We start from the raw sequence: 23,289 nt of genomic DNA on the forward strand, positions 1-23,289 counted from the left end.
AATGTGTTGTAGAGAAAGAAGAAGAAGCATTACAAGCTAGAATACAACTTGAAGAAACTCAAAAGAATTTGAGAAAGCTTAATAATGGCACAAAACAGTTGGATCATATTCTGAACATTGGCAAAACTGATCGATATGGTCTTGGATTTAAAGGAAATCTTTCAAAATCAGATCCAATGTTTGTCTCTGCTGGTTATTAGAGAGAGTTACATCAATGGGGGAGAAGAACTAAGAAAAGATATATGGTCTGCATTATCAAAGTCAAAGCCCAGAAAATAAAAAAAATAAAAAATTTGCTTTTAGATGATCATCATCACGTGGTTATTTCTTCTTCGTTTTCTTTGGCTGCAAATTTTGGATCATACGTCTAAAAGGTGTTCTGGAATCTTGAGAGCGAGATCTTTTCAGTGATATAAAGAACGTTTTTGGGTTCATGATAGTTTGATAGGAAATCGTTTCTGAATTGAGATGCTCACAGGATTGTCTCACTATAGATCTGTCATAGGAATCTTGCCATATCTTTTAAACTGTAACTGAAAATTGTGATCTGTTTCTTCCTACGGCTTCATATGAAGGTTGTTGATTTATCAATCAAGTTTCATAATTTTCTGGGTTGGTTTACTACTGGAAAATCGGTAATTTCATACCCCAGCTAAGGGGGTATGTTCAATTCCTACATTATGTTTAACCCTGTGCAAATCAATACATTAAGTTATATAAAATTTAAATTCACAACCCCAACTCTTCAAATTGTACTAATACATACCTAAGACGTAACGGTGTTAAGAGACCGTTAACGGCTTCTGATGTGGATGCCACATATGACGCTACATATGAAACGACGTCGTTTTGAAAACAAAAGAATTTTGATCAAAACGACGTCGTTTTCTTCTTCTTTCTTCTTCTTTCTCTTTCACCGGAAAATATTTCATAATTGGGTATCTGAAATCATATGAAAAGAGCAATCAAGAAGTCATCTGTATTGATGATGAACCACAACTATAAAAGATTTGTACGTACCGCAAGGGAGAGATGACAATCTCCAAAGTTGAGAGCTTCGTGGACAATGATAAGATCTTCGTTACCCTAATATATAACACAAATCTTTAAGCTTGCAAAATGGTTTGCAGATGACATGTCTAGGTCATATAAGCTATCGCAAACAATATGGTTTAGCAATGTCAAGGAAAACCATAGAAGAACGAATAACAAGATTAGACTCATTTCTTTATCTCTACCATGAAAAACAACCATCAGCACAAAGATACCCTAGAACCTCAACATGTATCTGCTAATCAAGTTATGGAAGTATGATGTTATTTACCTGACCAAATTCACCAACTATGTCAAGACCAAAAATGCCTAAATCCAGATCCCCTGAGAGAAACAAGCCGAGAACTTGAAGAAATACCAAACAAATAACTAAATACGCTTTTGGATTTCTCCGAATGCATACCTGGAAATCCTTCATGAGAAAGGAGAAAGTAAAAGAGTCGTAAGGAGCCATGAGATTGCAAATCATAGAGAAAAATCATTTCAGAGAATCAAAGGATCAAAATGAAACCTTTAAGAAATTAAACAAGGAGAATTCGATCTTCAAGCAAGAGACCATGAAACAAACACAAAACTATAACAATAGGACACTCATGTACTACCTAACTTCGCCTAGGGAACAATATACAATCAATAATTAGGCTTCACAGCACAGTCATTAGCTCAAATATAAGAAAATACTAGACCTTGAGCAGGTAAGTATAGCTCCTTACAATATCTTCTACAGTACAGAGAGATGATCGCAATTTTAATATGCAAGTACAGAACACTGTATAAAATGACGATTAAAAGAGACTCCAGTGCAAAAATAAAGAGCATTGTGAGAAGCAATTCCCAGAACAAATTGAATTAATGTGTGGGCTCACTTTTTTGTTTCAATTCCCACTAAACAACACCAAACTGAAGAAATAAAGCATGGAAATTTCCCAGAAAAAATCCTCAATTATCTGAAGGGTGAAACACAAGGAATCCCAAAAGACTCACCTTGAGAAGATCGAGCGAATCGGCGGCCATGCGTCCTTTGCTAGGAAGACCACGACGAATCTGCTCCCTCCCGACGACAGAGACGGCGTCGATGGCACCATTCTGGTTGGATTTCTGAGCGTTGGAGACGCAAGAAGTGACAATCTTGAGGAATCGATGTCGTTTTGATCAAAAGAAGAAGAAGGAAGAAAACGACGTCATTTTGATCGAAAGAAGTTCTTCATATGTGGCGTCCACGTCAGAAGCCCGTTAACGGTTTCTTAACAATGTTACGTCTTAGGTATGTATTAGCAAAGTTTTAAGAGTTGGGGTTGTGAATTAAAAATTTATTTAACTTAACGTATGGATTTGTACAGGGTTAAACATCATGTAGGAATTGAACATACCCCCTTACCTGGGGTATGAAATTACCAATTTTCCGTTTACTACTCTGGTTATTCTCTGTTTGAAGACATATAAGTAAGAGTTGTTACAAGAGTTCTTTTATACTGGAAAGGAAACAGTGAGAGTGTCAACCTATGAAGATGTTATTAACTTGTGTGTGCTCACAAGAAGGGGGAGAAGAAGATGGTTTTTGATGTTCAGTTCTTTGCTGGAATTATATTGTCCTTGAGAGACACCCAAAGTTAAAAAGGGGGAGATGACATAATACAACAAAGTGATTCGGATGTAAGAAAAAGAATGACATTTTCATCTGAGCATTAAGTATGTGTTTTGGTTCTAAAACTCAATCATCAAGGAGGAGATTGTTGGTGTTATGAAGATCGAGTTTTAGATGCTGCAGAGATATTTACTTGGAGATTAAGGGAGAATTTGGAGATCAACAAAGTAGTAGTTGAAGCTTATGTTGTGTGAAGCTTGGATTGTAAAACTCAATAAGAAAGGGAGAGATTGTTAATGTATTCTTAACTGAGTTTTACAACAAGATGAAAAGAAAAAAGAAAATGACATTTATGAAAGGCAAATATGAAGATGAAGATGTTGCTGCAGTCGCTGCACTAGTTCAGAGTACTACAAGAAGTAGTTCAACGAAGAAGATAACGTGGAGCTGTAAGAAGAAAATCAGCTAAGGTGGTTAATATTCAAACCATGAAGGTTATGAAGACTAGAAGCTTTGAGAAGAGTCTAGAAGCATGAAGAGTTTCCTTTTTAGTAGAAAAGGAAATATGAAGAAGACTTTCCTATTCCATAAGAGAAAAGGAAATTTGCAAAGAGATTTGACAATTTCTATTAGGATTAGAATAGGAATTTAAGCTTGTATGGCCACGACCAATTGTGTATAAATAGGGGGCTAAGCCTTTGTAGAGGGTAGCACAAAAAGAGCAAGAGAATTCTTAGACATTAAGATTATGTGGTTTCTTGTAAGAAAGTATAACGTTTAAGGGGACTAAGGGGTTTGTCTTGAGAGATTCTTGGATTGTGTATAAATCCATGAACATAATAGATTAGATAATTGATTGAGTGAAACTTGTAAGTTTACTAAACAGATTATCTAATAAAGAAGTTTTATTTTGAAAAACCTCTATCTTACTTTGTGTCTCAGTTTCCATACATATCAATACATATCAATAGCTCTTGAGTTCTCATATCAATCTAAATAAATATGTAAATTAAAGTTATTTTTTGGTCGTATAGTTAATAGTTATGCTATTTGACATGTTCTTTTCATAACAAATCGTCGTCTCTCTCCTTATCTTTGGTTAGACATCCGTGTGCCCTACTAATATCCTCTCCACTCCACGATATTTTATATTTTTTGACATTAAAAAAGTTGTATGTTGAGATACTGATACAATAATCGCTTCACAAATATAAATCACGTGTTCATAGTTTTCAATAATACAGACATACCACTATTATTTATATATTAAAGTTTGGATCTCTTCGACTTGGATACATAAATAAATGAGTAAACCCTAGTTCCCTTTCCACGAAACATTTTCAAATAATTTGTAAGTCTATCATTTACTCATATATCTTATATGATTCTCTCCACTTTAAACTTAAGAGAATCTCAAACGTCTTTAACAAAATCAAAAGTTAATGAAGAGGTGATGATGTGTCATCCATGGAGAGATTCCCCTTATCTTTAATTTTATATAGAGGATATCAGTTAGATACAAAAATTATAGTTTCTCATATAATTTTTTTTTACTATTTCAAATCATAAAACTTTAAGAAACCAGTAAACTAGATGATGAGAAGAAGTAAAAACTAAAAACTAATATGGAAGAGTACCAGTAATTTGTGCACAGTTTGCAACAATACAATAACTTTTTGTTCTACTTAAAAAATGTGTATATATATATATATATATATTATTATTTTTTGTTGGTCAACAACCTATTTTATTTGAATTATTTAAGGACATTGCCAACAAAGGAAAGAAGGGCTAGTTTAGCAAAAGAATCCGACTATACATGGTATAGTTCCATACCATCAACAAAATATAAATTAAAATTAAAATATTACAAAAACATAAGAGAGCAACTTCTAATATCAAATTGCCTTGACAAGTCTACGTAAGCCACCGAAATGAATCCTTTGATTGAGCTGAAAGCAGAGACCCACGTTCTGTTCCTCTCTTTCCAAACTGTGTGGATTGAGGCTTTGAAAACATAGCGGGCAAGAAAGCTCCGTGTTCGATCGTGAGTAGAGTCTTGAGACAATTGAGAACGATCGATATATATGGCCAGTAATTTGTGTACTTTGAGCTGAATATGTCTGAATATATCCCCTTCACCGTTCCATAGCACAACATCCGTAGTACACAACCCTCCCACAATAAAAATATATCGCTTAATTAATTATAAGAACAAAGAGAAGTATAAGTATAATGGATGGTCAGAGAAAGAAACAAACATTAATAAAACAATAAGGCCATTAAAATATGAGTTTAGAGAGAGTTCATGGGTGAAAGCAGTAGCAACAACAACAACAACAACAAAAAAAAAAAAACACCGGAATACATTACTAGCTAGGCCACTGGTATATGAACCCAACGACCCAATACAACATATATGAACTGATAATTACTCCTCTCCCTCTTCATCCTCATCATCATCATTGCCATCATCATCGCCATCATCATTGCCATCATCATTGCCATCATCATCGCCATCATCATCGCCATCATCATCATCATCATCATCATCATCATCATCATCATCATCATCATCGCTTTCATAATCATCTTCTTCCGCTTCTTGTACTTCTTCTATTATCAATCCGCCAATGCTAATTTCCATCTTCAGTATAGAGACGTCATCCAGTAAATAATATGGAATTAACATGTAATTTTTTACAGGTGTTTCGAAGCTTAGTTTCTGGATCCTGGTCATCTCGTTGGATCTATACGCCACATCATGAATTCCACTCCGGAAGAGGAGACGATAAGAGAACTCCCCAACACCTGGAGTAGGAGGTGCTATGCAGTTCACCGTCACGTACAAACCATGTGCTCCCTTCAAACACTGAACAACAACCAAAGGACCATCTTCATTTTCTTGAAGGACTAATACCTTCTCAGTGATGCGTAACCATGCGTCATCGGTCTGGCCAGACCTGAACTTTGAGTAATTAGCTTTGTGTTTGGCGATGAAATGAGCGGCGAGATCCTTGTAAGCCCCGGTGTAATAGCAGTTTGGGTCAGGGCAGTAGCAGAGAGTGAAGCTGCATTCTTTCTGATGGGATGATTCTCTGCCGTCTTTGCTATAAGACCACTTCTTGGTGCAGCCAAGTCTAGCATTAGGGCAAGAGATATTAACAGCTTCAACGATCCTCTCCACGAGTCTTGATCGAATGTTACCGACCGGCAAAGAGCAGGAAGGGCACTTATACCTCATCAGTCTCTTATAGCACCTGTAGCATTGTATGTGTCCATTTTCACACTGAGATGTAAAAGCTCAGAGTTAGTTAATATTATCAAAGTTGTATAGAGAAAGAGAAACTAAGCAATTGCAGTCTAGATTACATTTATGTTTACCTATACGAATCACTGTTTACACTAATCAGTATTATCCTAAACTCTCATATCAAGAAAAATAATCTTTCTAGGACGACTCGTGAGTACATGCAATCATTATTTTGTTACCAACAAAAAAAAATATAAACAAGGAAGAAGAAGAAGAGAGACCTGAAAGATAGGACTCGTCAGTGGCAGGCAACAGATTGGGCAGTCCAGCAGATCAAGTTCGAATAGTATCCCATGTTGTGCCATCACGTCACCACTTGAAGTTCCTCCAGCGTTATCCATGGATACAAGTTTTTTTTTGTTTCTTTGGGCGGCTGCTCGATGCTTCTCCAGAGATCAGGTTATGCTTTGCTACTTATATATACATACAGAAGCAAAGGGTGCGTTGAAAACCCTTATTTCCTTATACTTCCCGCCCCAACGTTTTTAAATTTAAGATTAGATTCACACAGTTCGTATGTGGTCTGTGGATGACTAATCCTCTTAACGTTATCACTAAATCTTATCTAGTCTCTTCATTTTGATATCTTTCCTTTTACATAAACGAAAAGTTGGATATTTACATTTTGTTTCACATATATTTTTATGTTTCTAATTTTTAATGTAAATTATATTTGTATGTCTTAGAGTTTTGAAATTTACATATATTACATTATCGGTTCAATTATAAGAGAAACAAATTTAGGGTGATTTTGAGAGATTTGTAGAACATAAAAAGGAAAACTGGGTTTACTCATCATCAAAACAGAAAACAAAAACACCATCGATCATTGCCATGTAAAAATTGGTGGAGTGGAATCTCTAGAGTTTGTGGATGCTATGATCTGATCAAATGAGAAAGTTTCAGTTTCATCAAAGGCATATACAAGATGATTTTCTTTTGGCATCTTCTTTGAATTTCTAATTTGTAAATCTTGATTAAGCTTGAATTTAAGCAACACATCTTGAGCTGCAAAGCACAACATAGAGACGAGTCATCATGCGAGATCCGTCTATATACTCTCATTTCACCTGCATATTCAAATTGTCTCTTTTAAAGCATGATCCAGTACATGGTAAATTAGCACTGTCGATAGTTTTTTATGAGACCAGTATAATAAGCATTACACAACACTATTTATATTCTCACAGGTTCACATGTTGAGTTAACCTTGAAAGCTAACTTTGTGAAATACGATCCAACTAGCCTATAAGAACTAGACTCCCTTTTTGTAAGAGTTCATATCATTTTACCCACGTGCACACTTTTGTTGCAGGGAACGGAAATGCAAGTGCAACACTACTTTATTGTGTTTCTCGCTTAAAGGTCACCAATGTGAAAAAAGTACCTTATAACTCACCTACTGGAGGATGACGCTCGTGATCAAGCGCCATACAATTTGTCTTTAATATCCCCTTTCACTGTCATCCCCCATTTCCCCACCATAATCATCAATGGAGTCTTTCCACTAATAATTACGAGAAAACAACCTTGGTCTTCGTCCATAGCTTCAGAGGCCTTTTATGTTTTGATTGACCTCAATCTTTCTTAGAATTCAACCATTGACTCTGTCTCTCGAGATTGTTTGCTAGATTCAGTGTCTTCCGATTCATTTATGTATATAAAGTAGACCTCACATGCTAGTTAAGGTTGAAAAATTCCAAACCACAAGTAGCTAGGACCGAGATATTTGGATGAGTAACCCTTTGTTCCCTAGAGAGCCGATAAACTCTGACAACAGGTGAGATTCTTGATTTCGAGTATTAGGGCACACGATGGTCTTGAAGTTATATTGTGATTTGTGAGGTCTTGATGAGTTTCTTTATTTCCATAAGCGATAAATTGACGTTCCCTGCAACTCTTTCACATTAATTTCTCTTAGTTTCTGTTTTTTTTTTCATTAACTAGTATCCTGGTTTCTTAAAATTTTCTGATTTGAAATTGTTAAAATTAATCATTTACGAGAAATTAATTGTATTACCAAATTGCTCAACTCTAAGCTATCAAAATATTTGATTATGCTCAACTCTAAAAGAAATCTTAAAGTAGACCAACAATTTGTTTTCTCCAAATTTGAAGCATAGTCGAAGTTACAAACAAAAATACCTACTTTGAAAATCAACACGTACTTGACATCACACATCAAAAAGGAGCGGAAATGCTAATGAAAGAAATAAACTAGTTTTTGCGTGCTTTCTTGCATTCTGTTTAGCAAGTTTACTTTGATTTTTAGTTCTCGAATTTACAGATTCAGGAAAATATTTATAAAGTATTTTTAACTGGCCCATTACTAATATGGTATCAGAGCCTAGGTTCAAACTTTTCGATAGTGGTCTACCACTCGTGGATGTCCAGTCCCACAAGTTTCACGCTTCAAATGTCAGCGTGAGGGGGGTGTTAGAATTATCCCACATCGGAAGAATCTATATTCTTTGGGCAATATATATAGTGTGTGGCAACCCTCCTCTCTTGAGCTAGCTTTTGGGAGTGAGTTAGGTCCATTGAAGGGGGTGTATTAAGATATCCCACATCGAGAGAATAGAGATTTGTTGGGCAATATATATAGTACATGGGTCTCTCCACTTATTGCCAATTGGTTTTGAGTTGGACCCCATGTTTACTAATATGGTATCAGAGCCCATGGTAAATTTCTCTCGATTGTGGGTTTACCCGTGGATGTTCAGTCCCACAAACTTCACGCTACAGATGTCCAGCCCTGAGCGTGAGGGGGGTGTATTAAGATATCCCACATCGAGAGAATAGAGATTTGTGGGACAATATATATAGTACATGGATCTCTCCACTTATTGCGAATTGGTTTTGATTTGGACCCCATGTTTACTAATATATACAGTTGACAGTCACATACACACCATGTGCCGCCTTGAAGCAATGAACAACAACCAATGGACCATCTTCATATTCCTGAAGGACTAATATCTTCTTACTGATGCGTAACCATGCGGCATCGTACTGGCCACACGTGAACCTTGAGCAATTAGCCTCGTGTTTAGCATAGTAATGACAGTAGAGATTCTTGTGCATGCCCTTGTAGTTGCAATCTGGTGCAGGGCAATAGCACATATAAACACAGCACTCCTTCTCATGGACTAATTCTTTGCCATAAGAGAACTTCTCCTTGCAGCCATGTTCAGCGTTTCGGCATGGGACAATGACCGATTCCAAAACACTCTCCATTATTCTGGATCGGTAACATAGATTGACTACTGGTTTTTAGCGAACGACTTATTCATTGCAACGTTGTTGTCAAATGTAAAAAATCTTATTACATTCTTACAGTTTCAATGAAAATAATATAAACTATGAAGCATCAATAGCATAAATTGAATACTTCAAAGAAACAAACGGAAGAAAACAATGTTACGAAGGAAGAGTATTTGCATGCGCACATGCACATTATTGAAATCAAACATTTAAAATTGAAAATTGAAACGTTTTAGCAAGGTCTCAGAATGCTTTACACTTGGCTTTATCATCCTCTTAACCGTCTTCTTCTGGTGGTGACCTGTTGAGATCAAACTTTGGAGTAACACCAGATGCACTCCCTCCTTCGTCCTCCTCTATTGGATCAACATTCAGATCAATCTCCAACCCTCTAGTGCCTGAACTAGACCCTCCACGACCGGAAGAAGCAGCAATCGTGCCACCAAATCCTTCCTCAGCCGCATCAAATGTTGGTGGAGGAAGGAAACCTTGATAACCACGATCTTTGTGCAGGCTTAAGTGTCCAAAGCCTGCTTTCCAAGAACCAAAACCTATCCAACATATGTTACATGTGGGAGGACCTTGAGGAGGGTTGGTCAATTGCGTCGACCCTTTCTTTCTAGCCATTTTAATTGGCTCTTTGTCCATGGTGGAAGCGACGACTGTAGATCCAGACGCTCCGGCAAGAGCTTCCACTAAGACACGTGGTCGTCCGATTTTGATCTTATTTTTGGGAGCCCCATCAAAGCCACCTTTTCCACTCACAGGTTGATCCTTCTTCCCAGCGGCTTCTTTAGCAGCATCAACAATAAGTGTTGCCGCAACTGCGGCTTCTTTACGGATGGTTTCATCCACATTAAAACTTTCAGCGAGACTCAATGCCGGCACGGCCAGAACAGACTGATAGCCACTGTCGTCAGAACTTTCATGTTTCTCTTCCTCAGAATTCAGTTTTCTCTCGTCGGGATTACTCATGATTTTGCCTTGTTGAAACTTGAGAGTCAAAAATTTCTTATCGTTGTATCTTATCCCTGTTTCTCATTTTTAATATAAAAATTAATTTTGTATTTCCTAATTTTGTCCATACCATTTAAATTCAACAAATTGGTCAATCTAATTAAATTTTGTTCAACCATTTGTAGATTTATTTCTAACTAAAAAGAAAAAACACTTCATAGAAATATTTTCATAAATAATTTCCCAAATCAGTCCTGTCCTTACACACCCAACTATAGAACGGAGTACCAATAAAGCCCACGAGCAAAAATTTATATTTTTAACCATTAACATTTCATGTCTTTCTTTAGGGAGTGTAAGTGACTCTATATCATATTAAAAAGTTATTTTCAGTTATTGTAGAAAAGTAAAACTCGTATTATGATTAGTTTTTTAAAAGGTTCATCAGTCCCAATAGTAGGTTGTAACGAATCTGGTATTCAAATATCAAAAGATTAAAAAATATGATATTGACGAATGTTTAAAAGCTCCTGTTTTAATTAACCACTTATCATCAGATTCGAATATGACATTAATGAAATCTAAATTACGTATGTTGAGCCTATTGTAATGCACCAACTTCCAAATCCAAGGCCGCTAAAACTCTTGAAATTGCTCGTACTCCAACCAAAGAAACTTATCCCAAATCCCACTATAAACAGATATGTTCTCTTTGATAGCAACATAAGACCAGAGCCTGCCAACCATCACTCCTATGTTGCTATCACTCTTCTCTCATTCCAAACATCAACAACATTACATTTAAGATGTCTTCTTGGAGGAAGAGACATGAGATAAAAGTTTTGTATTCATCAGTGAGTAATATTTAGTATATATCTTGAGTTTTTTTTTTTAAATAATTTAAATAAACTACACAATAAATACTACAAAAAAGCACATACAGATTTGAACAAGAATGTCTTTGAATTATCATGCCCAAATAAAACATGTAGCCTAGTATAGTGATGATTGTACTCGTTTACAATTAAGTTAAACAATGAGCCATAAGAAATATTTGTTTAGAAGAAACATCATAAATTTATCATAAGGGTACCAGAAGAGCGGCCTACAATGGTTTGTATAAGCTGATTACTTCTTCATCAACATCTTCTTCATCTTTTTCTCGTATGCGAATTACCATATTTGATGTAGGACACTTAACCAAGAAAAAGTTAGGAACCAACATGAAGTCTGTTCCCAGAGTTTCGAAGCTCAATTTCGGAACCCTATTCATCTCCGACGATCCAAAATTCATAGTGTTACCTTCGATCGAACATGAGATATCGTAGGACAACTCTCCAACTCCCGGAGCAGAAGGTGCAATACAGTTCACTGTCAGATATAAACCTTGTGGCTTCTTTAAATATATGACAACAACCAATGGACCATCTATATGCCTCTGAATGACTGCAAAGTCTCGCCATGCCCAAATGGATTTTGTACACCAGAACTGTGTAGGTTCGTGTCTGTGATTATCAGAGTAGTGACTATTGAGATCATTGTACACGCCCTTGTAATTGCAGTTAGGTGCAGGACAATAGCACAGAGCAAAAAAACATTCCTTCTCATGAACTGATAGTTCTTTGTCATCATTGAAATTCATGGTGCAGCCATGTTTGGTGTTTTGGCACAGGAAAGAGTCTCCTTCCATGATTCTCTCCACTTTTCCAGATCGGTTTCTACCAATGGGCAAATTGCAGTGAGAGCATTTGTTCCTTAGTTTAGTACAACACAAGAAGCATGTTATATGTCCACAAATACACTGAAATGCAAAAATCACAAAGTTAGTTAAGAATAATATATTTACCGAAAGCTGCAACGACTAGTCTATAGAAAAGAAATGTACCAATGCATATTTAACTACTTGTCTAGTTGAACTTGTCAACTCACAAATAACAAAAAGAAAAGAAAACTAACCAACCCTAATCCGTAATCCATATGTTTTCTAGAGAGGAAATTATCATCAGTAAGACAAAAGGAATGGTGAGATTAGTTATAAACACACTTGAGTTGGTTTTATTATTATTGAACCTCTTTTGGGAGGTATTATTCCCACACATTTTTCTTGGTCTTATCAACCATATCTAGTCCAGAATCTAAGAAAATATACTAATTTATCCATTATATTTCTTCTACCAATCTTCTACAGGAGTCATGTGCAAATTCAATCAAATGGAAAAGTGTTGTATCACAAATCAGTGTTAAAATCAACTATATATATATATCGGATTATAAGAAGGAGGCGTGAAAGACCTGAGAGACAGGAAACATGACTTCGTCACAGCAGGAAATTTCGAAGCTTTCAAACATTTCTTCTAGTTCTTCCTTGGTAGGGTGGCTGCTCAATGCGTCTCTAGCGACGCTTGTGTTGTCCACCATTGTTTATCGAAAATTTTCTAGAGGTATTGGTTATGTCTGCCCTTGGAAATGTGAGAAGGAGATAAGCCCTAATTTGTTTTTGTGTCTTTTTCCATCGCACCGTTTGAGTCAGACTTTAAAATATCTAGTGATAACAAATTTTCTAACCCTTATCCATTCACAACGTAACGTCTATGCACTTGAATGTGTTTATTATTATTTTTTACTTAATTTCATATTTTTAAAAGTATGTTTTATAATCAAATAAAATAATTCACTAGTTATTTTTTCAGAAAACTGATGTATTATATATTTCTTTTAGTCCCACAAAAATCTACTGTATGTTTTCAATTTAACATATAAAATCAAAGAAATTCAACAAAATATTAATTTAAGTCAGTTTAACAAATCAATTTTGAGTGACTTAAACGGATCCTAACTTTGAGAACGAATCAGTAAAGGAGACTTGAAAATGTAAGAGAGCTTAGTAAATATGCTTACTTAAAATGCAAAAATTAAATCTAAAAAATTTAGGTGAGATTTGGAAAAATTTTACAATAAATCATACTCTCTCTGTTTATTTTTGCTTGTCACTCTAGAGTTAATTTTTTGTTTTCTATTACATGTCATTTTGTGTTTACGATGCAATTTTACGGATCAAATTTTCAGTTTTATACCTAACTTTTAGCTTATTAATTATTTATATCAAATGAAATAGTGTATTAGTGAGGGGTAAAATAATAAAATTTAATTATTTTCTTAATATATGTGAAATTGTGTAGAATGACAAGTAATATAATACAGAGGGAGTAACTATTTCACCAAGTTTACCCAAATCATCAAAATTCATAGAAAAAAATATAATCAAAATTAGTTGTTGATAATCATTAAAAATTGTGTTTGCTTACATGGATGGTAGAGAAATTTGTGTGATACTTGTGTTGATATAAAGCTAAGGATTAGAAAATTTAGAGGGGGGGGGGGGGGGGTATTCAAATGGGATTTTAGAGAATTTGATGGGATTTAAAATTTTTTAGATTTTGATAGTTTTTAGGATACTTTGTGGATTTGTTAGTTTTTCAATTTTAAAAAAGGAAAAGTATTTTGTGATTTGCTGAAATTTTAAAAGAATATATATTGGGTGATTTTAAGAGATTTTAAAACCAAAATAGAAAATATCGCTTCTGCCTTCTTGCTCTTTTTTCGATTATAATTGCAGATTCGTAAGAAATTGAGATGTTGATGACATTACCACAAATGATGTTGCTGAGAGAATCAAGTCCATCATTTTGGTGAGAGGATTGTCACTACAGAATGCAAGCTTGTGAATTAAAATATACAAAACTCCTATCAGATTTGCAATGGAGTTGTCTCTGAAATTTTCACAGAGTATTTTCAAAGTATTGTCTCTGCAGTCTTTGTTTCAAAAACCCTCCATTTCAAAAACCAAGAATCAACAAGATATCCCTTAACCCTTAAGAACAACAAAGGTCCATAAATAGAACTTCTACTGTCAAAAATCTTGAGAGTTCACTAGTGAAGAAAGGTAAAAGACTGGTCAAAAGCAGCCAATAAACCTCCCAAATCTGCAATTGCCAAAAATCCCAATTTCTCTCATTTGAACAAGCAGAGACTGGACTTGAATCACTTGAAAAAAATTAAAAAAGTCACACTTTCAACCACAGTCTCCTAGGCTAAACCCAGATTAAATGGAAAGGAATGAGCTTTAACAAGTGAGGGTTAGGAGGTTTATAATAAATAACCCAGAGGAAACAGATAGTTAGAAAAGGGAATTGAAAGAACCTGGTGTAGAAATTGGTTGAGAGATTGATGAAGGTCTGAAGACCGAGCTTTTCGAACAGATTGGATTTATCGATAGCGAAGGCCTCAGCCTGATCGACGCCGCTCAATACCGATGCCTTCTCCTGCAGCGATTGCATCTCTCTCTCTCTATCTCTGGTTCGGAGTGGTGAGAAGAAAAACTGTGGGCGATACGATTGAATTTTTAAAAAAAAAGAAGGAATGGGACTTGTTTTTAAAAAAGTATTGTCTCTGTAGAAAAATCATTGAGCTCACTTGCAGGGATGTATTTGCAGAGGATCTGAAGAAACGTATGTAGCATCATATTCACTACATAATATGTTTTTCTTTGGATATCATTTGTGAAAACGTCATCAACATCCACTACAGAATATAAAAAATGTTTTTCTTTGGATATCAAGTCACTTTTCTCATTGAAACCCTTGTTTTTATTTCAAGAAGGATGAACTCAGAAAATTCTGACGACATTTTTCAAAAAAACAAATCTTTCAAAATAACACCTCTTAAGGTGTGATTTTTTCTGTTGGATTTCTCATGTAAAAATGTATCCAAAGTCTCCTAAAATCTGTGTTTTGATTTTCTATTTAAAAAAGTTATAATTTGAATAACAATTGTTTTTATATGATTTTGACAAATTATTAGTTGAATAACAAGATATTGTGAGTGATTTTAAATGATTTTCAAGAAATTCCAAATTGAATAACATTGGATTTGGGAAGTGATTTTAAAATCATAAATTGAATAACAAATGATTTTAATAAAAAACCAAAATCCTCCATAATCCTCATTTGAGTACCCCCTCTTAGGCACTTTTTATTTAATGATTGTAATTTGTCCTTCGATTGCAATGAAACATGATGTAATATATCCTTTTTGTCATCTAAGTATCTATCTAATTCATGTTCAAGCGCATTACATGATTCGAAAAGCAGCTCTAGTTAACAAGAAATTGAGGAGATGTTGTCTGGTCCTTCGGAAGTTCATATATGTAATGCAAAAAAACTGTTATTAGAGGATGGAAATGTCTATTCCATAAATTATGATAACTCATTGTAAATGCAATGCATGAAACTACAAAGCCAAACTCAATGACCCATTCATTACCTAACAGAATTCCCTACTTCTACTGACCGAACATAGCTCAGATATGAACATAGGCATCTTCATTGCCGATGCTAATCTCCATCTTAATATGAACACCACTCAACATATAAGATGGGATCAACAGAAAGTCATCTTCAGGCTGCTCTTCTAGCTTTCTCGATTTCTGAATATTCTTCACCCGCAACCCCAGCCTTAGTGTGCTATGCTCTTGGATTCTGGCTAGGCTGCTGGAGAATTTGCGCACTCCCGGAACAGTAGGCGCTATATGGCTCACAGTCACATACACCCCTTCTGATCCGGTGAAACTTTCAACTACAATCACATCACCTTCTTTCTCTTCTTGAAAAATGACCATCTGATCACTAACGTCCTGCTCCAAGCAGAATATTATAGAACGTCTCAGCTCCAAGCCGAATATGTAACCCAGACTCCGTTTGTGTGCACCACGAAAATGGTTGTTGAGATCCTTGTAGGAGCCAATGTAGTTACAATCCTTAACGGGGCATGAACATGGCACGAAAACACACACTCTCTCATGGCTTAGTAATTTGTTTCCATAGGGGGTGCTCTCTTTACACCCGTACATTGCATTTGAGCATGAGACTAGCCCTGCTTTTATGACCTTCTCCATGGCTCTGCATCGAACATCGCCAATAGGCAATTTGCAGAACGAGCATCTCTTCTTCAATTTGATGCAGCACACGAAACAAGCTAGATGCCCGTTGTTACACTAAAAACGCAATAAAAACACAAAGTGTTAGCACAGAGCTAAAAAAGAATCGATTTTTCCACTTTTTAGTGAAACCCATTGACCTAAAAACAAAACAGCAACACTGACTAAAGTGAAACTCATTGACCCGAAAACAAAACAGCAACACTAGCTACAGTTGAAGTAATCATTGGCTTGAATTTGTTATTTTGCTCCCTCGCTTTTTTATCCTAATTTTTGCCGAGGAACCAAAACTTTTGGGTCATCATTTTGTAAAACCAAACTCTTTTCATTTATATGATATTTACTCGCTTAGCAAAAAAAAAAACACTAGCTACAGTGAAACTCATTGACCTAAAAACAAAACAGCAACAGTAGCTAAAGTGAAACTCATTGACCTAAAAAAACAAAACAGCAACACTAGCAAAAGTGAAACTCAATGACCTAAAAACAAAACAGCAACACTGGCTAAAGTGAAACTCGTTGACCTAAAAACAAAACAGCAACACTAGCTAGAAAGCAAACTATATTAGCTTCTCAAACAATTGGGACATAGAGTTGTTACCTTTGAACTTAGCTTAACAAATTAAGAGACAAAGTTGTGACCTTTTAACATAAGTGAATGGCTCTCATTTGCAATTTCACCAAATCCTAATTTTTTTTAAAGAAAGGAACGAACCTGATAGATTGGTTTTGTCAAAGGCTCGAAGCAATTGGGGCAGTCAAGAACATTCGAACTGGGCAGAGTTACGGATTTGGGTGATGAACTAATCCGGCGTTTGCTTGATTGGAGAGTTATATCTTCGTCAGAATCACTATCATCACTAAGCACCACAAGTGTCTTTTCGTCTTCTTCTTGCATAGAACTTGAGTCGTCGGTGGAAACAGAAGGAAGTCGTCGCCTCTTCGTGGAGATACGGTGGATGATTCCTCTTCCGTAGTTGTGTCTAGACAATTTCATCATCTCTCTTGGCACCACCTCACACTGACGGATCGAGTTCCCTTTTTAATTGGCTTTTATGCATGCGTGTAAGGATGTTCCGTGGGTTAAAAAAGCCCGGCCCGAACCCGAAATAAGGCTGTGTAAAAAACCCGAATTCGAAAAGTCCTTTGGTTTTGGGTTCCGGACGAACTTGGGAACCTTACTCTTTTGTTTCTAAACTTTAATATAGTGAAAAATTTTAAATAATGCAATCAAAAGTAGTGATTAATGCTATTTTTCGTTTAATCTCTTTCTTGTCGTGTGCCACATCCATTTTAACCATGTACAATTCAAACATCCATTTCTTTTGAATTGACATAAACATAAAAATATTACCTAGTTAACTAAATTTACACATTTTTCTAATCGATCAAATTTAGCCGTTTTCGTGTATGGATAACATCTTTTCTGTTAACTATGTTGTCTATTCTCTATATATTGTGATTCAATAGAGGAGATCCATTGAACCCTCCTATGTTTATTTTCTCTTTGATAACGTATTGTCTACCTTGCAGATTTTTTAAAAAATGATACAAATGTTAAAAATCAAACTATGTATTACTTGATGCACTAGATCTAGTAGACATTTTATCAATGGATCTGGTGTACATATTAGTGAACTATTAAAATTTGTTTATTCAGAAAATGAATTTATCTTTTCACATGTGTCATAAAATTGCAAAGTGCCAGCTTTGAAAAGCCAACTGATTTTTTTTTTATTATTGTCACAAGTCAAATTACTTGCGGTGACATTTCATATAATGAGAAAACCATGAATCACCAAAGCTACAACGTGTTGAGACATACAGACCAAAACATAGAAAAGACGACATTAGAGTATATTAAAGTATTTTTTATAAACAAGAGAATTAAAAGACAAAAGCCTCTTCTTCTTCTTCTTCATTCATGCCTCTCACATGGCGTTGAGGAGTTTGGACCTGTGGGATTCGATTTTGGTGTCTTGTTGCTGCCACCATCACTGAGTTTTGCTAAGGCTTTCGAAGCCTTCTTGCTTTTGTTGAGAGCAATCTTTCTTGCCCTCTCAGCTCTACGAGCATCGATTTCCATATAGTTATGTTGTAGTAAGTGGCTTCAAGTTAGCTTTAAGTTTATAAAATCTGAGCAGTATTTGGTTTAGCAAATAAGAATATATATTTAAACATAAATACTTTTTTTTTTTTAATTTTAAAACTCATAAAATGAATATAAAATTTCATAACTCAACAAAAATAGAGATAAGAATCTTATATAATGCACAAAATAACATACGATAATTAACTATTCTAGATAAATATCGTATCACATATATGGTTGTTCACAAGTGCATGTTAGCACATATTCTTTATTATAGCTAACTTAAGTCAGGCTTATGTTAGCCTTTATAGTTAGCATGTATATAAAAAAACTATACTGTACACTTTATAATTAATGAGAATGAATATATTTTTCCATCTTTCTCTTCCTCTCACTTCGTCTTGTTGAGTCTGTTACAAGTCGGAGAAGAAGAACTTGATATGGTATCAGAGCTTTCACGATCTAACCATGAGTGTTTCCAGATCTAGGCTCGTTCTCATTCAATCTTTCATTTTGATGCTCTCACGAATCTGTTTCTTTATTCTTCTCGCATTTCTTCAATTCATGTTCGCGATTCTTTTATGAGTTTTTCTTTTGATTTCTTCGATTTTTTTACCTAATTGAGTTTGATTCTTGTTCTTTTGTTTCAATCGATTCAATCTCTTTCGTCAATATTGTTTTCATAGCTTCAATATCATTTTCGCGAGCTACGATGTCACAAGAGAATCATGTTCCGGTTACTGCAGATTCAATTCAACCTAATACGGATCTTTATGAGAGTCCGTACTTTCTCCATAGTTCTGATCATGCTGGTCTTCAGCTTGTCACTGATAGATTGGATACAGGAGCTGAGTTTCATTCTTGGAGGAGGTCAGTGAGAGTCGGGTTGAACATTCGTAATAAGCTGGGTTTTATTGACGGTACAATCCCTAAACCATCTCCTGATCATCCTAATTTTGGTTCTTGGTCACGATGTAACGACATTGTTACCACTTGGTTGATTAATTCGGTTGCTAAGAAGATTGGGCAAAGCTTGTTGTATATCCCAACAGCTGAAGGTATATGGAACACCTTGATAGCTCGTTTTAAGAATGACGATGCTCCTCGTGTATATGAGATAGAACATAGACTTAGTACTCTACACCAAGGTTCCATGGATGTGACATCTTACTATACTGCTTTAGTTACTCTTTGGGAGGAGCATAGGAACTATATTGAGCTACCAGTTTGTACCTGTGGAAAATGTGAATGTAATGCTGCTTTGTTATGGGAGTCTTTGCAGCATCGGAGCAAGGTTACTAAGTTCCTTATGAGGCTCAATGGATCTTTTGAATAGACGCGAAGACATATCCTGATGCTCAAGCCAATACCATCTATTGAAACAGTCTTTAATATGGTTGTTCAAGATGAGAGGCAAAGCACTGCGAGTATGAAATCTGTGGTCAAGTATGAGAATGTGGTGTTTCAGACTAGTGGAAATGTTGAGCCATCTTCTTATGCCTCAAATGAGTTTGTTGCTGCTTATAATGCATATAGGCCTAGGAATGATGCTAATCGACCTCTCTGTACTTATTGTGGTAAATTGGGACATACCGTACAGAAGTGCTTCCGTGTTCATGGCTATCCGCCTGGATATAAACATAACAACAATGGGAGAGGTTCTTTTAATCCTAGAGGTCAATCTTCTCAGTTTCCTTCGTTTCCTGCATCCATACCACCACATCAGAGTGTTATTCCTCAACAGAAGACTGTGGCTAATGTTGTAAATGTTTTTACCGGAACTTCCTCTGAGTCTGTGCCATACTATCCTCCTCCGGCTGCTAATGTACTGAATTTGGATTTCAGTCAGATCTCTCAAGATCAACTTCAGTCTTTGATTTGTCAACTTGCTGTGCATACTCGAGTTCCAGAGTTGCCTACTTCTAATATGGTTAATCAGCTCACAACAGTTCATCCTCCACAGTCTGCAGCTCCGAATAATCAATCTCTTCCTTCCATTTCTGAAAAAGGTGTCATGGCTAGTAATTCTTCTTCTGGTAATGTTTCCACATTGTCTTCGAATCTTCGTTATGAAAATCATTCTCTCACTTTTCAACATTTATCTCTTTCTTACCTACAAAATGCATTGCCTAATGGTGCTTGGATAATAGATAGTGGAGCCACTGGTCATGTATGCTGTAATCTGTCAAAATTTAGAGAAATCTCAGTAGTTTCTGATACGGCTGTTGCATTGCCTAACGGTTTAAAACTTCCTATCACTCATATTGGCACAATTGTATTGCCTGATGCTTTGGTTTTATACAATGTTTTGTATGTTCCTGCGTTTCGTTTCAATTTGATAAGTGTCAGTAGTTTACTTCGTGACAATCAATGTTCAGCTCATTTTTATCCTACTTTCTGTTTTCTTCAGGGAATTTTTCAGGACTTGATGATTGGGAGGGGTAGTCTAATGCACAGTCTCTATGTTCTTGATCTTCAATCCCTCTCAACAACAAATGTCCCTGAATCTCAAGTCTCTGGTTCACAAGTCTCTACAGTTCAAGCTTTTATTGGATCCTTGTCGGCTGATGAGAGTGTTTGGCATCAACGCATTGGTCATCCCTTGCTTGGCAAGTTACATATTTTGTCTGGTAATGCATCTATTCCTAGAGTCAGTCTGTCTAAGGATCATCATTGTTCAGTTTGTCCATTAGCAAAACAAAAACGCTTAACTTTTCCTTTTAATAATCATCTGTTTGCAAGTCCTTTTGAGTTAGTACATTTAGATATATGGGGTCCCTTTTCAACAGAATCTGTCGATGGTTTCAAATACTTTCTTACCTTAGTAGATGATTGTACTCGTGTAACTTGGGTCTATATGTTGAAAAATAAAGTCAGGTTACTACTACTTTTCCAATCTTTTTAAAGTATATTTTTACACAATATAGTGCAAAAATCAAAGCAATTCGAAGTGACAATGCCCCTGAACTGGCTTTTCCGGATTTACTCAAAGAAAATGGCATTGTTCACTATTTTTCCTGTGCTTATACTCCTCACCAGAATTCTGTTGTTGAGCGCAAACATCAACATCTTCTTAATGTGGCTAGGGCTTTGCTTTTTCAATCCAATATACCACTAACATATTGGAGTGATTGCATACTGACAGCTGTTTTCTTAATCAATAGGATTCTTTCACCATTGTTGAATAATAAAACGCCATTCGAACTCTTGTTGCAAAAGAAACCAGATTACTCCTTGATTATAACTTTTGGTTGTCTTTGTTATGTTAGCACACTTCAGAAGGATAGGAATAAGTTTAGTCTTAGAGCTTCTCCTTGTGTTTTCTTTGGTTACCCTTCTGGTTATAAAGGATATAAGGTTCTTGATTTAGATACTAATATCATCTCTATCACTCGCAATGTTGTTTTTCATGAGACCATCTTTCCTTTCAAAACTCCACAATCAATCATTCCAGATTTCTTCTCTCATACTATTCTTCCACTTCCTGTTCTTGATCATTCTGAGTCTTTACCTATGTTTGATTCATCTTCATCATTGCATCGTCTCACATACCATCATCTTCTGCTGCATCATCATCTGTTCTTCCACATGTCAATCATAATAATGTTACCTCTGATAACCTTGTACATCCAAATAGTTTACATATAGATAGTCCTCTCACTGATCATTCTAATCCTGCACTTTCACCTGTTGTCACTGAAAATTTGCCAACAGTTTTTAATCGCAAAAGCAAATGTTCTGTTGTGTCTGATAGTGCTAGGGTTTCTTTACCTGTTGATAGACCAAAACGTACGACCAAGGCTCCTAGCTACTTATCTCAGTACCATTGTGCACTTGCACAAATTTCATCATCTCTACCACCAAATCATACTACACCATATCCCATTTCCTCATATCTTTCATATGATCAATTTTCTCCTTCCTATTGTGCTTCTATATTCGCTTAATCTGTGGAAACAGAACCTAAAACTTTTAAACAAGCTATGGCTATCATAGCCGATGCAAATCTTCATCATCCAGACCTCGCCGCTCAACATTCTAGGCGGAATCCACATTACGTCGTCATCTTCGGGATGCATTTGCTCTCTCACTTTCTGAATTTTCTTGACCATCGTTCCAATATTTAGAGTGCCACACGGTTTGATTATAGACAGATTGCAAAAGACGTCGCGTATCCCCGGACCCATATGTGCGATACGGTTAACAGTAACATACACGCCCTCCGATCCCTTGAAAGCCTGAACTACTATCAAATCATTCTCTTTCTCTTCCTTCAAAACGACAGTCTTCTTCCAACCAAGGTTCATGGAAAACAGAAAAGATTGGTCAAACCTAAACCGGATGAGAATATCATCATCACCACAAGAGTGTGCATGAAGAGCGTGGCTTTTGAGATTCGCATATGTGCCAACGAACTTGCAGTTTGGTACAGGGCAAGAACATGGGGCGAAACAGCAAACTCTCTCATGAACATAGTAGACTTCTTAGGAAGTTTGCAATTGACCAAACCATTGACTTGGTAGTAGACTTCTAGCTGACAAGTAGACTTCATCTATTCGTCAACTAGAAAAAGTAAACTTCATTGTGGTTAGTTTTGCAATTGACCAAGTTTGACTTTCGCCAAGTAAACTTTGTACGAAGTCTCCAGGAATGTTGACTTCGTTTGCAGTATGTCGTGGTCATTTTTGGGGTTGACCAACATTTTAATTTTTTAACTAGTAGACTTCTTTTGCAGTCAACTAATTAATTTTATATCAATAATATTACGGTCAATGTTTTTATATTTTGGTCAAATCCAAAAATAGCCACTATAGAAGTCTACTCTTTTATTATCGGAAGAAGACTTCGTCCAGCAGTCATAACTAAAAAGTCAAGAATTTAGTCAATTGCAAAAATACACCTTAGTAGACTGCAAACGAAGTATCCGACAGAAAGATTATAATGCAGTCTGAACCATATTTTTTTGTTTTCAAATGAAATTAAGGAGACTGAAATTTCAGTCTACTCGATAAATTTTTAATTGCAAAATT

At 35.8% G+C, this 23,289-nt stretch overlaps 4 protein-coding genes, 1 long non-coding RNA gene and 2 pseudogenes across 5 annotated transcripts; 1 reads left to right on the forward strand and 6 right to left on the reverse strand.

Moving 5' to 3' along the window:
* Positions 1–928: 928 nt before the first annotated feature.
* Positions 929–1,350, reverse strand: LOC109125603 (uncharacterized). The gene is made up of 3 exons (XR_002032716.2): positions 1,325–1,350; positions 1,021–1,086; positions 929–942 (listed from the first exon to the last, which is right to left on the reverse strand). It is a non-coding gene; the product is annotated as an uncharacterized LOC109125603 (long non-coding RNA).
* Positions 1,351–4,869: 3,519 nt separating this feature from the next.
* LOC104773777 (E3 ubiquitin-protein ligase SINA-like 2) lies at positions 4,870–6,398 on the reverse strand. The gene is made up of 2 exons (XM_010498428.2): positions 6,173–6,398; positions 4,870–5,927 (listed from the first exon to the last, which is right to left on the reverse strand). Exons 1-2 carry the CDS (start codon positions 6,290–6,292, stop codon positions 5,070–5,072), a joined length of 978 nt encoding a protein of 325 aa, XP_010496730.2. The 5' UTR covers positions 6,293–6,398; the 3' UTR covers positions 4,870–5,069.
* A 2,433-nt stretch (positions 6,399–8,831) lies between these two features.
* LOC104773778 (E3 ubiquitin-protein ligase SINA-like 2 pseudogene) lies at positions 8,832–9,188 on the reverse strand (annotated as a pseudogene).
* A 194-nt stretch (positions 9,189–9,382) lies between these two features.
* LOC147941404 (uncharacterized) lies at positions 9,383–10,214 on the reverse strand. Its single transcript, XM_087456605.1, has one exon. The coding sequence runs from the start codon at positions 10,188–10,190 to the stop codon at positions 9,492–9,494; it is 699 nt and encodes a 232-aa protein (XP_087312731.1). The 5' UTR covers positions 10,191–10,214; the 3' UTR covers positions 9,383–9,491.
* A 914-nt stretch (positions 10,215–11,128) lies between these two features.
* On the reverse strand, positions 11,129–12,634 carry LOC104773780 (E3 ubiquitin-protein ligase SINA-like 2). Its single transcript, XM_087456465.1, has 2 exons — positions 12,465–12,634; positions 11,129–11,973 (listed from the first exon to the last, which is right to left on the reverse strand). Exons 1-2 carry the CDS (start codon positions 12,588–12,590, stop codon positions 11,278–11,280), a joined length of 822 nt encoding a protein of 273 aa, XP_087312591.1. The 5' UTR covers positions 12,591–12,634; the 3' UTR covers positions 11,129–11,277.
* Positions 12,635–15,379: 2,745 nt separating this feature from the next.
* LOC104773768 (E3 ubiquitin-protein ligase SINA-like 4) lies at positions 15,380–17,184 on the reverse strand. The gene is made up of 2 exons (XM_087456400.1): positions 16,883–17,184; positions 15,380–16,224 (listed from the first exon to the last, which is right to left on the reverse strand). The coding sequence occupies exons 1-2, from the start codon at positions 17,165–17,167 to the stop codon at positions 15,532–15,534; spliced, it is 978 nt and encodes a 325-aa protein (XP_087312526.1). The 5' UTR covers positions 17,168–17,184; the 3' UTR covers positions 15,380–15,531.
* A 1,787-nt stretch (positions 17,185–18,971) lies between these two features.
* On the forward strand, positions 18,972–22,206 carry LOC147941405 (uncharacterized; annotated as a pseudogene).
* Positions 22,207–23,289: the final 1,083 nt, after the last annotated feature.

Source organism: Camelina sativa, chromosome 7 (assembly GCF_030686135.1).
Source record: "Camelina sativa cultivar CO46 ecotype springtype chromosome 7, ASM3068613v1".
NCBI classification, from domain to species: domain Eukaryota; kingdom Viridiplantae; phylum Streptophyta; class Magnoliopsida; order Brassicales; family Brassicaceae; genus Camelina; species Camelina sativa.